Below are 15,361 nucleotides of genomic sequence, written 5' to 3'. Positions count from 1 at the left end.
AATACTCTATTACCACACAAGTCTCAAGGCTGTAAGTCCCTCAGCTGATTCTAGTTAATTCCACTATCCACACTGTAAGAAACAAACTTGAGTGACACATTCATCCTTGGTGTATCTGTCATTTACATGATAAGTGTGACTATGTAAAAAAAATGCAAAAGTATATATGAAAGGAACACAAAACAGAAGAATTGTGATCACACATTTGTTAAAAACCTGTATGAGGAATATGTACAGGTGAAGAGAAATTTAAAATAGGCAATGTATCAGAGTAGTGGGATAAGCAGTTTTTTCTTTTCATGTTTAAAGTGGACGTAAGTAGTTAAACGGCTGCATGGGTTCCTGAAGTCCAAGGTTGATGAGAGGAGGAACAGGGCTACAGATGCGTGCCGGCTGTACTTCTCGCAGCTGACCACCCCTAGAGAACTGGGCTTCCAGATAGAGAGGGACCTTCCTCCTTTGCCTCCCTGTAGTCAGGCTGAACGCAGACAAGTGCAAGAGAAGGGCTAAGAAGAGGTTCAAAGGTAGTGTGACCAACCATGCAGTCTACCCAGGCCTGGGGTATTTTCTAGAACATGGAACTCTCCACGCTAAAGGTAGAATTCCCAGGCACACTGGGACGAGCTGGGCATCCTACCGGGAAGGTTTCTGTCTGTGCTTCTTTGGAGCCTGAAGCAGCAAAGCATACCTTTTTGTTGTTGAGGACTCAGAACCTGGGGTGAGGAAGCATGGGGGGATAACTTAGAAGAGAATAAGGTGACCATGACACTTTCTGAACACCTGAGTATTCACCTGCATTTGGCCTACACAGAAGATGCTATAACTAGTTACACAATCTGATTTTGAGTCTCATGAAAATGTAATGGAAAGTAATCCTGGCAGTTACACATATTTTAAAGACTAGGCTCAAACGGGTTACAGAGGGAAGAAAAAGAAGAAAAGATTACCTGTCAAATAAGAGAAAAGCATTTAACCTCAAAGAGTGGGTGGAATACCAATGCACTGAGCAATTTTATAAATTGGGCACTTCAGCTTTTAAAGACATACAATACTTCTTATAATTTCTAAATTGAGTTACTTGTCCATCCCTGAAAAAAATCTGACTTACCTGCATTCTTCTTAAGAGCTGGTTAAAACAAAAGACAGCTGTCCCAGCTTTTTCACAGTCAGAGGAGCACAGGAGACCAGAACACAGGTGTGGGCCCCAAAGAAGCCCGCAATCCCACTTACCCTTCAAGGGCTTAATATGTGCAAGGCACTATGCCAGGCACAGGACAGACACGTTTGAAAAACTCACAGACTCAGAGAAAGGCCTATCTGGGCATAATTTTTACTTTTAATTAAGAGACCCAAAGACTCAAAATAAGGCCATGGACAGAGTTCTAATACCATTTAATCAATGCCTTAGTCAGCAAAATGCTCTGGGAACCTGGCTGAGGCAGCCAGGCTCTCCACAGACAAACCTAACTCCATTCCGCCTCTCAGGCCTTATTCTATCTGTTCTTGCCTCTCCTGAATCCTCGGCTTTTCTGACTACTGGACCCTTTCCTCATCGTGGATCAACATTCAAGACTCTTCTGTCCCTAACAGCCCTGTCAAACAATCCTACCTTGGCGCTGTGTCTTTTTTTAGGGTTGCCAACATAGCAAAAAAAAATTAAATGCCCACTTATATCTGAAAATTGGGTAAAAAAAGACTTTTTTTTTTCATTTAGTATAAGAATGTTGCCAGCACTATTTGGGACATAAACTAAAAAAATCATTGCATTCAGTAAACTAGTAATAGAAAGAAACTTCCTCAATACAGTGAAGGGCATTTATTAAAAACCCCCACAGCTTAAAAACTCAATGGTGAAAGACTTAAAGCATTCCCCCTGAAATAAGGAACAGAACGAGGATGCCCACTTTCATCACCGCTATTCAATTCCGTACTAGAAGTTCTAGCCCGAGCAATTACGCAAGAAAAATTAAAGTGGAATGAAAGGCGTAAAACTATCTCTATTTACAAATGACATGGTCTTATATATGGAAAATCCTAAAGATCCCACACATATACAAAAAAACAATTAGAGCTATTAAAAGAACTATGCAGAAGTGCAGGATAAATGCTGTATTTCTACACATTAACAAAGAGAAGTTTAAGACAATCTCATTTACAAGAGCATCAAAAAGAGTAAAACACACCCTGGCTGGTGTGGTTCAGTGGACTGGGCCTGCAAATCCAAAGGTTGCTGGTTCAATTCCCCATCAGGGTACATGCCTGGGGTTGTGGGCCAGGCCCCAGTTGGGAGCGTGCAAGAAGCAACCAACTGATGTTTCTCTCATACATGGGTGTTTCTCTCCCTCTCTTCCTTTCTATTAATAAAAAATAAGTCTTAAATTAAAAAAGAAAATACTTAGGAATAAATTTAACTGAGGATGTGTAAGACTTGGACACTAAAAACTACAAAATGCTGATGGCAGAAATTTAAAAAGACCTAAGTAAATGGAAAGACATCCTGTGTTCATGGACTGGACTTAATATTGTTAAAATTGAAAGATGCCAAATACCATTAGTTGCTAGGGAAATGCAAATCAAAATCATTTCACACCCACCAGGATGGCTATTAAACACACACACACACACATAGAAAAATAACAAGTGTTAGCAAGACAAACTGCCACCTATTCTCATCCCTATTTGAGGCCCAGCCTGACCCTTTCTGCCTGAAGGCCACCTCAGCATGGCCCAGACAGACTCATTAACCCTTTACCCAAAATTCCTTTCTGCTTTGATTCCTGTTTTAGTTGCTGACTTCTACCAATCTAGGGACCAGAATCTTCATTCCCCAAATATCAGCTACCAAGGCCTGTCTTTTCCCCCTTCCAAACATCTCTAGAACTCAAACTTTCCATTCCTATAGCACTGGCCCTTATCTCACATGAGCTCTTGCATATATGCGAAATATTCTCCAACTCATCTTGCACCTCCACTCCCAAATCTAGTTCTACCCTGCTTTTCCCCTACCATTTCTAAAACTCCACTCTGCCCAATTAGTCCCCAACTTAGATCCCTTTAGAGACACCCCGGCCCTGCAAACTTAAACTGTTAAGCAAGGCCATAGGCCTTTGTGGCCCAGATATTCTCTACCTCTCTAGAAGCAGTCTGCCTGCTCCTCCTACCCCAGCCCTCCAATAATATCCGACTACCCTCACTAAATATTATTTCTGTTATAGGACCCATTCTAGGCACTGGAAATAAACGAATTACACAATGTTAACTCAAAAGCTACTTTCCAAAAGAGAAAACAGTAAGTAAGTAAATAAAGAACAATTTCTGATACTACTGAGGATAGTGAAGAAAATGAAGCTGGAAAAAGTGACAGAGCAAGGCTAAAGGCCAACAGGGCACTGTTTTACTTAGCATGGATGGGGAAATCCTCTCTTAACAAGTGATCTTTCAGAACAGACCTAGATAATGGTGGGAGGGATCCTTTTAAAAAGAAATTCCCACAGACCCCCGGATGTTCACAATGCTACTTCTATCCAGTTACATATATACAATCCTCTTGTACCTGTGGCTCTAATACAACCAAACCTGAAGCCCACTAGACCTCCTGTACGGGCAGCAGTAAGTCTCCTTCTCATCGGAGCTACTTGCCATGAAAACCATTTTGCATGGTCATCATATTTTTGAGAACCATTGGCCCAACAGGCACTCATATAATTATACTTCTCTAAGTTCGACTTTAGGGAGAAAATATACCAGGAGTGCAAACGAAGCAGAAATGCAGAAGAGATGGGGCTAAGAGGAAGTTACTAAGCTAACTATGAAATGGCTTTTTAAAGCAGGAAGCATCAGCAACTAAGGACAACCAACCAAATGTAAACCAGAGTAAGAAGGACTTGCCCTGACCGGTATGGCTCAGTTGGTTGGCAAATCATCCTGTAAACTCAAGGGTGCAGGTTCGATTCCCATGCCCAGGTTGCTGGTTTGGTCCCCAGTTGGGGTATGCATAAGAGACAACCAATGTTTCTCTCTTTCTCTTCCCCTCTCTCTGAAACCAATAAACATGTCCTTCAGTAAGGATTCAAAAAGTAAAAATAAAGAATAATAAAGACTTTAATTTTGGAGAGTGTGAAGAAAAAACATGCAAGAAAATCCTGAAATGTAAGTGAGGTTGTATACGGTTCTTATAACAAAGTATATGAAAACCAATCTTTATTTTATTTTATTTTATTTTTGAAAACCAATCTTTAAAAACTGCCCTTAGACAATGTCTGACTCTACTTTTATCTTAAAAATTCAAAGTAACTGTGAGTTAAGTCTGATAAACATAAAAAAATGAGGTAGAAACTATTTGAAAATAGGACATTTGAAGATGTTTATTATTTACCTGTACAAATCAGCAGCAACTAATACAATTGGACCAGGTTACAATTAATCCGCAATAGCATACGCTACCTTCAATCTGCCACAAACAAGAGTATAAGTCTCCTCAGCAGATCGTTTTATCACAAACCTACATTCTGGCTTTTGTAACTGTTTCACAACACCTGGTGCAGTGCATGCCTATGGCATTCATGAGCAGAAATGCCCCAAGGTTCTTCAGAGAGCAGAAGTGAACACTTTCTCATGGAGGAATGCAAGCTTTTCTAAGCGAGTTCGCTTCAGTAGTGGGAGCCATTCCCAGTGGGATAACTCTACCACACGGTACCCAAGCCGATTCAGCTGCCGCCTCTTCATATTGTGCAGTCCAAGCAGATCCCTGGAACCGTAGCAATACTGGTTCTTGTTTGTCAACTGAATAGCCAGCTTCACTTGTGGTGTCTGCACGCAGGCTGGCGAGCACAGGCCAGCCACCTCCATGGCCCCCAAGGGTACGGCTGCCTTCTTCTCTAATTCCATGGGATGCTGCCCAGTCTTTGACTCAATTTCCCCCTGGAAATGCCTGCCTGATTTCCCCTTTAGTAGTTGATTCATCAAGTCATCTGTAAGACTGACTCCCACATGCTTGAATCTTAATTTGGCTACATCTTCAGTGGGTGTGGCTTCTCTGTTAAATGGTAATGGCTTCAAATCAACATCGAGCTGGACCTCCAAGTCAGAAGATCGGGTATGAGGCAAAATCATATGGTGTTTGATGTACTGGGGCCCGCCCAACATGGTCTCAAGTAAAAAGAGAGCTTCTAGGAATTCAGGCTTTGAGATCATATCCTTCCTAGCTGAATTCCACAGTATTTCTGACCCCTCTTGCTGAAGGTGAGAACTAAGACGATTGCCTCTGTATTCTGGACACTCAATGCCAACTGAACCGTCAAGTGTATACAGCTCCTTAGTGAGTTCAAACTTACTTCTCTCCTGAGCTAACCTGACGAAGCCTGGACTTAAAGTGAAATTGATGAGCTCTATTGGAAAGTACTCAGAAAACGCCAGGCCTAGCAGGCAGGTGAGCAGGTGTTCTGGGAATCGGTTGAACTCAGGCATCTTTCTATGAATCTCGTTGATCAGGCTAGAATAAAACTCTTCGGCATTGGGAGGCTTGTAATTCAGAGTTCCAAATGACCACAGAAACTTGGCAATATCTTTACTTCGACAGTATGCTACCCTAGGAGGCAAAGAAGCAGCCACAGCATTCATTACCCCTTCATCCAGGATGCGTAAGGCAGAGCAGGCAAGAGTCAGGTGCATGACACCTTGAACTCCCAGGGAAGGAATTCGCTGAGGAGCAATCTGCCCAAATTGCTTCATGAAATTTACATGATCCACGTGAGTGAAACGAAACATTTTAAGAACATTCACTAAGGCATAACTACTCAGATGCTGCATGTCAGCACACACCAAGTCTCCGATTTTCCGCATGACAAATTCTGAGAGACTACTGCTTGATTTAAAGAACCCCAAACAGATCGTACCAGCTTCCTCTAACATGATATAATCTATATATTTGAGGATCAATGATTCCAGTTTTTGCATTAGGTCTTGGGGTGCCTGACGATTTTCACCTATAATATAAATCAAGTGAATCAGCTGGGACAAGGACAGGTCTTTCCAGTGCAAATTAAGATAACTAAAAAAGATTTTTAAAAACCGAGGGACTCTGCGGCCCAAGTACCGCCAGAGGTCAGCCACCAAAAGTAGCTGATCCAGACTCATATCCCATACCTTATGGCAAAACCTGGCTTCATACACATCTAGCATTGAATGGGAATGAGGGATCCCTAAACTGACAAAGGCTTTCAAAATGCTAATCAGATCTGGGGTATCAAAGAGCTGTACGTTCTTCACACTCAGCTCGCAGAGCACTGAAAAACTGGCACTGGGAAGCAAAACAGGGAGCTGCTCTGCAGGCACAGCGCTCAGCTTACAGAAACAGTCGGCAATGATCTGGGGCTGGAGATTATCTTGATAAACTGTGACTCTGCGCAATATTAGTTTACCTTCTGACACTGACAGGGGCTGACAAGGCTCAGATCTGTTATAGCTGTGAAGCTGGTACTCTGGTCTTAGCTGTAGGAAAGCTCGGGGATCTTCAAAGGAATCAAAAACTTCTACATCCTCTTCATCAACCTTCATGGCCCTGGGTGAGCCCGGCTTCAGCGTGCTGGCCTTAGAGGCAGAAGCCCTGCTGAATTCCAAACTCAGAAGGGCACCGCCGGTTGCCAGGATCCTCTGAAAAGAGGAGGTGCTATGGATGTTCTCAACTTTTTTGGCAGGATGGCAGAGACTACTGTGTCCTGGAGGGTCTTGTCCCCTGCGCCGTGTGCCACCTCCCACATTCCAATATGCCACACTTTGGGTTGCACTGCAGGCAAAAGGACTGCAAAACGCTCGACATCCTAAGGGTTTTAGTAACTTGAGAGTAGCTGCCATTCTGACGTCGGTACAGAGCGTTCTGGCAGGCAGAACGCAGTCCTCACAGGTCGGACCAGGCAATTTCTTGTTTATAGGGTGCTTGATTAGAGCTGGACAGGGAGGCGTTCCACAGAACTGCCTGGAAATCTTCGGCATACCACAAGAGCCATGGATCACAAATGACTGGGCCAGAATTGGTGCCAGATACTGAAAAAAGGGTAGATGAAGAATAAGTGGCTTCCACCTATCACAATACCAGAATTTACATATTTTAAGAAACGGATTAAAACTGCTGTCCACTCATTTAAGTTTGACACTAGTGAATGCCCAAACCACAACACAGCATACATCAAGGTTAAACTCCACGTGACTTGCATAAGGACACAAGAAAACCTCAAAACCAGACTTCCTTCTGGATTTCCTGATCTGGACAGACTTCCTTTATAGTAGCAGAAAAGCCATGATGGTTAGAGAAGAGACTGTTACTCTGCTAACTTCCAACAGGAAAGGAAGGCAGATTTTCAAAAAGAAAGCTGGGGCCCTGGCTGCGTAGTTCAGTTGGCTCAAGGGTTGTTTCAATACACTGAGGTTGCAGAGTTTGATCCCGCACATACAAGAATCCACCAATGAATACATAAGTGGAACAATGAATCAATGTTTCTTTTTCTCTCTCTTCCTGTCTCTAAAATCAATCAATAAAAAAAGAATTAAAAAAAGAAAAAGAAAGCTGGAAACAAAAGTGAGCAACCTATTCCGTCTCTGTGATATCAACACATAAAGGCCCACGTGGAGAATGAGAAAGCTGGTAAAAGCTGCCACGCTAACACCAAAACTAAAGAGTAGAGTTTGGTGTAAAGTTTAATTCATTACACTCAATGTAATTCTCCTTATTCCCCACATACACAACTTTGATCACAGAATTGTCTCTCTAATGCCGTTCCTATACCTGTTAGAAGATGCCTGGTCTCCTCTCCAGGAGGCTCGTAAGAGTTCGGACCACTACTGCAGAGCAGTCATGCAACTGGGAAGCATACTCAAAGACTCGCTCATTTTGGTGTGAGAAGGCAGAAGGCCAAGGCCCTGTTCACTGTCAATTCATGAGTGGGAAGCAAGATGGTTCTCAAAGCCGAGTTCAAGGTGCAGGGAATATCAACACTCACGACTGCCCTGCTGACACGCGAGAGGAACAGTGCGCTGATTATCCTGCCTGTGGGCAGCACAAGTCCCATTTTTTCTCCCATGGCAGAAGGCATGAGAGGTTATTAAAAGGACTCTGCTGTACCCTGGCTTTCTCTAAGTGCTTTTTGTCTTTCCTTCCACTTGAGAAACACCAAAATCTGACAAGCAAAGTTCAGGGAGACTTGAGGTACCAAAGTATGAACCAGGTAGGGCTGCAGCTGCAGAAAATCCCTTGGGAGGACCAAGGGAAGCAGAGTGACTTTCTGAAATGCCTGCCCACCTCCCATCAGCCCCTTCCTTCCAGAGCCCAGAGCATAAGAACCAGGGGACCACAGGGCAGGTTAGTGGTTTCGTTCTGGCCACTCAGCTAGAAAGGCTTCTTGGGTGGCAGGAATGTGTGCCCCACTTTCTTTGTGCACCAGAGCAGAATTTTTTCACATGAAATCATTATACACCTGGTTCTCGCTCTGGCCCGTGGGCCCATTCTGCACATCCATGGGTCCCAAGTTGTGACCCATGGGTCCAGATGCCACAGACCAGCTATCAGCAAACTATGGCCCAAATCCAGCCCTCCACCTATGTTTGTAGGTAAAGTACTATTGGAACATTGCCAGGCCACTCACTGCCACTGTTTTTAGCTGCTTTCTTGCTAGAGAAGCAAAATCGAGCAATTGTGGAGAAAATACATGGCCTGCAACCATAAAATATGTACTAACTTGCCCTTTAAGGAAAGTTTATTATAGACCATTTGTTTACTCCTGTGAATGCAGATGGCCAACTTTTAAAAATTAAAAAACACTATGAAAATAATGCTTAAATATATTTTTAATGTTTACATGATAATTGAAGACTTATGCCTCAAAATAGTCACTAGGAATCTCAATTAATACTGCAGCATAGGCATGGTGGAGACAAAAGACAGAGCAAATAACGGGACTCTCCAGTTGACAGAACAGGTCTTTTAAGAAGACCTGTTTTGGACCCTGGAATATAAATTTAGCCCAACACAATGTGCAACTAAAGCCATAAACTATTCAAATCGGTAGCCCTTCATCTCATCGTGGGAAATAGATCTGAAGAGCTTCCAAAAAAAAAGAGAGAGAGAGAGAGAAATATGCCTTTACCAAAATAGCTGTGCTATGTAAACAAAAAAAAGTAGAAAACAAAAACAAAATGTTCATCCACAAGGAGGAGGCTGGTTTACAGAATAAGTGTGCAGCAGGCACTAACACATGAAAAAGCACATACAAATATCAGTGGAACAAACAGAATACAAATCAGTGACATCACCTAAAATGCACTTATATAAAAGGGAGCTAGCTATACAGTTTCTTTGTGGAGGAGACTCTGTTGTATCTTTGATAAATTAACTTTATTCCAATTTTAACTGAGGTTAAAAGTGTTAATGCATAAGAATATATGGATTAGTTTAACAAATACGTTTATAAATGATGTAATTTTAGGAGTGCATCTAAATTGCCAGTATTTCTATTAATAAAACCTAACAATATTTACTAAAATCACTACGCATGGTCTTAAAATTAGTAAGAATCATTTCTTAGAAAATCAATGTCACACTAGTGTGGATCCCATGTTTCGAATGAATGTGGCTCTTTTTCATCTGTAAAAATGCAGGCCAAGTCCCAAAATGGAAATAACAAGAGCTAGTACTGTCGTAGGGCCTCCTCTGTACCGAGCCTTGTATGAGCTATTTTATCTGTATTAGTTCCAATCCTTACAACATTTCTGTAAGGTGGGTTTTACTATCTCCCTACTGTTGATGAGGAAAAGAGGACTTGACAAGATTAAGAAACCTGCTAAAGGTTACACAGCCTAGGCGCACAGCGGGGTCTGACCCCAAGGGTGGTCTGATTCATTCCCAAACGAACACTGCTGGTATCCTGGGGACAAGATGGAGTGTCAGATTCCAGACAGGGAAATGGGGCAGACAGTGAACAATCTACAGGATGCCAAGGGGCTGGAGGGTTAGAACCTGATGGAGTCAAAAGCCCCACCTACCTCTATCTATCAGTCAGGGATCCTAACAATCACTGTGGTTAGTTTATACTAACTACTTAAGAAGAACAAAGAGAAGACCTCAAAGAGGGAAATCTACATAAAGGAGTGGGTGCCCCAGTATCAAGGTAAAGTGATCTATCACATTTGAAAACCTGAAAGCTGGGAAGAGAGACATGGGACCCAGAATTTAGGGGTCAACATATGAGAGTAGTAAAGGGAAATCCCAGGAGATGCCAGAACTAGAGCTGTGAGCAGACATAAAGAGTAACCAGTTCAGCCCTGGCCAGCTCAGTTGGTTACAGCATCTTCCCAATGCACCAGGGCTGTGGGTTCAATCCCTGGTCAGAGCACATGCAGGGGTCAACCAGGGACTGCATAAATAATGGAACAACAGATCGATGTCTCTCTCCCTGTCCCCTTCCTCTCTCTAAAAATCAATCAATAATTTTTTAAAAAACAATGAGTAACCAGTTCATGCTGGAGGAGATAGTATCTGAGAGAGCAGTTTTACACTTCCAATGGGTAATCTGGGGTAAAGTACACAAAAAAACCAAGAGAGTAACAATTACAAAAATTAGTTAACTCCAGAAAAACAAATTCAGTTGTACAAGACAAATAATGTTACTCCCTGTGAATGATCTTCTTAATCCCTGTACATAATCTTATTAATATAAACCTCAAGTATCAACCTAACCAAAAATTATCAGCCAATATATTAGAAGGATGAAGGGAGGTAAAGACCGGTAAGGGGACCGGGGTGGTGATACAAGAAGAGACCTAGAGCCTAAAAATCCACAATAAGGAGGTCAAAATATTTTTATAGATATTGATATCAGTATCACCTAGAAATCACAAAATAGCAACACAAACATGTTCAGAAATATACTCATAAATGCCAAAAGGAACAGACAAATAGTTGAAAGTGCCTCTAGGGAACAAAAAGGGAGAAAAGAGAGGAAATTAATAATTAGTGTTGTAAGTTCTATCAAACTGTTTACCTGCGCAAACTATATTTGTGTATAACTTTGACAGAAATTAAATTTACAAAATGCAGCAGGAAATTTAGGTATTCTTCAAGAAGACAATCAGTGAATAAAGTAAGTAACCTTAACATTCAAAGAAAATGTTAAAAAGCTATTCCCAGAGCGAGCACTTCCTACTGAGGTAGAGCTGCTTTACAAAAGCCCAGAGTGGGCAGAAAGGATGACAAAAATAATCTCAGAGACAGGCAGAACCAAACTGCAAAGAGCAAACAGTGTTACTTACTTTTTCATCGTGGAACTTTTAGTGTTAAATAAATATACACCATATCATGAAATATAATCACTTCAGAAGTTGGGTCTTAAACACTGTGGAAAAGGAAAGGAAAGAAACACAAGATACGCAACCAATAAAGCAAAAAGTGGGAAGAGAAGAGGCAAGGATATGATGCCCAGGTAGAGAAAACACAGCTGAGTTAATTCCTCCTTAGGTAAGGACTCCCAGAAACTCTGTAAGAAAGGTGAGAGCGCTCTGAGATGCCCAATAACTCCTGATGCCTTCTATAAAGGTTCAAATATATGTGGCATCATTTCACAAAGCCCTTTCCTAGTTAATTTATTTTTATTTATTTATTTTTTATTTTCAGAGAGAGGGTAAGGAAGGGAGAAAGAGAGGGAGAGAAACATCAATGTGTGAGAGATACAGAGATCAACTGCTCTTACACACCCCCAACAGGGGACCTGGTCTGCAACCCTGGCATGTGCCCTGACCAGGAATCAAACTAGCAACCTTTCTGTTTGCAGGCTGGCACTCAATCCACCGAGCTACACGAGCCAGGGTGCCCCTTTCCTAGTTTAAGTGCCCCAAGTATACCTTGCTTCCCCTCCTCTCTTAGGGGTCTTTATGAAGCACAGTGGAACCTCACAGACCCCCAGAGCTTGGCTGTTCTGAAAGACACTACCCAAACCACCCTGAATCATTGTGATTTCACAGGAGCAAGGAATCTTACCTTTCCACCTTCCGGGCACAGGTCTGAGTAAGATGAAATAGCTTCGTTTTAAACTACAGTCCAGAAGTTAGAGAAGAGCCAGGTGGAGGAAGGCAGCCATGCTAACTGTAGATTAAGTATATAACACCCTCAGCATATGTAATTTACCAGTTACCGAATTTCACCCCATTTCATCATATGTAATTCTGATTTCTGATCTTTCTGCTAGAAAAGTTTAACACTTTTGTGTCCTGACAAAATTACTACAAATAGATCTTCAAAACCTATTCTTATCTTAGCAAATAATTTATTGGGCAACCCTAAAAATTTAAACAAACAAACAAAACCTACCTTTCTCTAGGTGCTGGAGTCTCCTGACAAGAGCCTACACAGCTTTAAAGCCCACGGTGAGGGTTTAGAGGCTGACAGTGTGAACCCTTAGATGTTAACACAGATGCTAGCTGGGCTAGACTCATCCGAGCTTATTCCCACACAGGAGCACAGCCTACAAGAGGGGGTCTACAACTATGATGAAGGTAAAGCACTAGTGTAAAGGTGTCTGGGTCAAGGTAAGTATTGCCCACAGAGCTAAGTCAAACCAAAATCAAGTCTGACAGCCCATCCCCTCTACTTTGTTCTAATTTCCATGTGTATGGGAGAGACAATAACACATTACAATCACCTGTGAAATTTTTTTTAGCTTCCACAGCCCTCTCTTCTGCTTCTAAGACTCCACTTTTCCTCTATCAAAATGGCAAGAGGGCCTGGGTAGATATAGTCTGATAGGGCCCCACAGATGATTCTGTTAAAGCCACTGCTCTTAAAGGGTCTGATAAGACTCTGTCGTTAGAAAATTTCCACTACAACAAACCGCAGAAACTCAAGATCTTAGCCCATCTAAATGGGACTACTTGAGGACTGACAGAATCCAGGCAGGTAAAGAGAAGTATCTGTACCCACAGTTATGTGGGAAAATCCCAAATAGATGGTCCCAGTACTGCTGTTAACTCCACAAAACACTTGGTTTTAAATCTGTTTTCCTAGATTTGCAGAGTAGCTCAGACAAGTGAAGGGGGAACTTCAAAATTCTTTAACAGCAAAGATGACTTCTTTGCATGGTGAATGACAAGGCCTTACTGGGGAACAGAAAAATAAACCAATGAACGGGGAAGAAAACCAAACCGACAAATCAGAGCTGCATAACTGCCAAAGGCCTCACTTTCTCAGTTGTATCATGCAGCCCTGAGTGTTCACGTTTTATTTTGGTCTATGAGGCAGTGGTAAGTTCATCCCAGAGCCTTCCCAAAGCCATTCAGAGCTGAGTCGCAGAATCTAGTAACTACTCAAAATGTGTCCCAAGTGCAGAAAACATGAATTCTGATTAACACGGCAACGAATTACTGCAACATCAAACAGGAGCCATTTGGTGCTAAAGCACTTGGCTACCAGCTCCACAGGATGAAGCACTGCCCGAGGGTCTACAGTGAATGGGCAATAAAGTATTATCTCAGGAGATCCATTAACCTAACTGGTATAAGAGGGCCCAAAGCTTCCTGAGTCAGGACAGATCAGCTGTGTCATGACTTGTACATACAGAGGAAAAGCAATTATTTGTCTTATTCCTAGAGGGAAAAAATAGGGGAATATCAATACTACCCTTAGGCTTGTAACACCAAAAACTGTTTAAAAAATATCGTATAATGTTTACTTAAGTCTCACCCCATCCCAAGCACGAAGCAAACTACTATTGTAAGGCCTTGCTGATCTAAGGGCGGCCTGGGGAAAAATGGCATCAGCCTGACCTGGAAGCAGGTTAGAAAACGTAGGACCTCAGGACCACCCCCCTACCAGACCTACAGAATGGAAATCTCCGAGATTCCTAATTGCTTCATTTGCACATTAGAGTGTGATGAGGTGCGTCTCGCTACATTCCCACCACAGCTGTCTCACAGCTGAAAAATCAAGATTCAGATAAGCCGCTCGCCCAAGGTCTCAAGGTCGACCCCGGAGTGGGGTCGCCGAGGTTCTCCTTAAAGTCGGGCTTGCCAGAGGCGCCCGCCTCCCTGGCCGGGAAGCGCAGAGCCAGACCTCGGCGCGCGCGGGCCCTCGGCCGGCCAGCAGGCGCAGGCCACGGCCCAGGTCGGCACGGAGCGGCGGACGCGACCTTCTCGCAGCCGCTGCCACTCACCTGAGCCGGGCCAGCGCCGGCACAGTATCCGGCAACTTCGGATCTCGCAGTCCGCCACACCACCTCAACTCCAGATACAGAGGTGGCTCACGGCCCCACTTCCGGCCAACTGCCGGCTACTTCCGGCTGCTGCGCGAATGACGGGTGCAGCCGAGGCTCAAAAGACTCTGTCAGCGTTTTTCAAGGACATCTTCCACTGAAGGGTGATGTTAAAGAGTCAGGAGGAATCTAGGACCTGCGGAGGGGAAACGCCTCACCGTAATTGAATGGACAAGTCACATGTTCGAATCCCAATAACCATTCAAGGTTTTGTGGTCCTGGGAAGTCACATGAACTCTCTAAGCCTAGTTCCTCATCTGTATAATAAAAGTAATCAGCTTTTAAAAAGAGAGATGTGCCCTGGCTGGTGCGGCTCAGGGGACCGAGCGCCTACCCACGAACCGAAAGGTTGCCAGTTGGATTCCCAGTCAGGGCACATGCCTGGGTTGCAGGCCAGGTTCCCTGATAGGGGGCTCGGGAGAAGCAACCATACATTGATGTTTCTCTGCCTCTCTTTCTCTCCCCCCACCCCTCTTTCTAAAAGTAAATAAATACAATCTTTTTAAATAAATAAATAAGTAATAAAAATAGAGACGTAATCATAAAAGTGCAGCCAGGAGTTAGCGATGGGCCAAGCCCAGTAGGAGAAATGAATGTGAAGAGAAGCCAAGGTTATCCTCCACCACCCTAGGGGGCTCACACCTGAGTTGATATGGGCAGAACTAGGCAAGGAAGAGGCCCCACTGACATCTTCCAGCAGAGCCTGGCCCCACACTGCCTTTCCTGGGGGCTCTGGAGAGCTGCTGGTCAGGGTTGCCATACTTTGTCCGTGCCTTGGCTGCTGGTCCACTCACGTTAAGGGCAGTGAACCTGAGAATTGGTACTTCCTCTGGCGATCCATCTTGTTGGAGAGGCAAATCAATGTAGGCAGGATACCACACTGCAAAGGGGGAGGGGTTAAGCCTGGCATGGCAACTCCCGAGCTCATCAGAGGGCACTGTTTGCCTGGGGGGATATTTGGGGCCCCAGGCCATTGACACCACTGCTCAGAGAAGGTTCTCTCCCTACGGCCAGACCATGCAATTAGTTGTGGATTATGACTGTCTGCCAACAGAACCAGGAGACAGCAGAGG

The 15,361-nt window shown here is 43.5% G+C and overlaps 2 protein-coding genes across 8 annotated transcripts in view; both read right to left on the bottom strand.

Moving 5' to 3' along the window:
* UBOX5 (U-box domain containing 5) overlaps positions 1-14,279 on the bottom strand; it is a 35,086-nt gene extending 20,807 nt beyond the window's left edge. For 3 of the 5 annotated variants that reach the window (XM_053671079.1, XM_037147773.2, XM_037147777.2), the window contains exon 1: positions 12,023-12,111. The gene's annotated coding sequence lies outside the window, so the exon portion shown is untranslated. Of the gene's footprint in view, positions 1-11,298; positions 11,358-12,022; positions 12,112-14,189 lie in introns of those variants that run through there. The other 2 variants (XM_037147776.2, XM_053671078.1) reach the window with 2 other exon arrangements.
* Positions 4,254-14,273, bottom strand: FASTKD5 (FAST kinase domains 5). Of its 3 annotated transcripts, none has more exons than XM_037147772.2 (2): positions 14,190-14,273; positions 4,254-7,041 (listed from the first exon to the last, which is right to left on the bottom strand). In XM_037147772.2, exon 2 carries the CDS (start codon positions 6,988-6,990, stop codon positions 4,588-4,590), a length of 2,403 nt encoding a protein of 800 aa, XP_037003667.2. In that variant the 5' UTR covers positions 6,991-7,041; positions 14,190-14,273; the 3' UTR covers positions 4,254-4,587. The 3 variants fall into 3 exon arrangements, with proteins under 3 accessions (XP_037003667.2, XP_037003666.2, XP_053527050.1); XM_037147771.2 differs by lacking the exon at positions 14,190-14,273 and adding an exon at positions 12,023-12,113; XM_053671075.1 differs by lacking the exon at positions 14,190-14,273 and adding an exon at positions 11,299-11,380.
* Positions 14,280-15,361: the final 1,082 nt, after the last annotated feature.

The sequence above is a fragment of the Artibeus jamaicensis genome, unplaced genomic scaffold (assembly GCF_021234435.1).
Source record: "Artibeus jamaicensis isolate MK-2021 breed Jamaican fruit bat unplaced genomic scaffold, CSHL_Jam_final contig_685, whole genome shotgun sequence".
Classification (NCBI taxonomy): domain Eukaryota; kingdom Metazoa; phylum Chordata; class Mammalia; order Chiroptera; family Phyllostomidae; genus Artibeus; species Artibeus jamaicensis.
The sequence above is the reverse complement of the archived record's forward strand: the minus strand, read 5'-3'. Positions and strand labels throughout refer to the sequence as shown.

Coding starts and splice junctions, on each gene's coding strand:
- FASTKD5 (XM_037147772.2), bottom strand. CDS start 6,990: ATGCCGAAGATTTCCAGGCAGTTCTGTGGAACGCCTCCCTGTCCAGCT.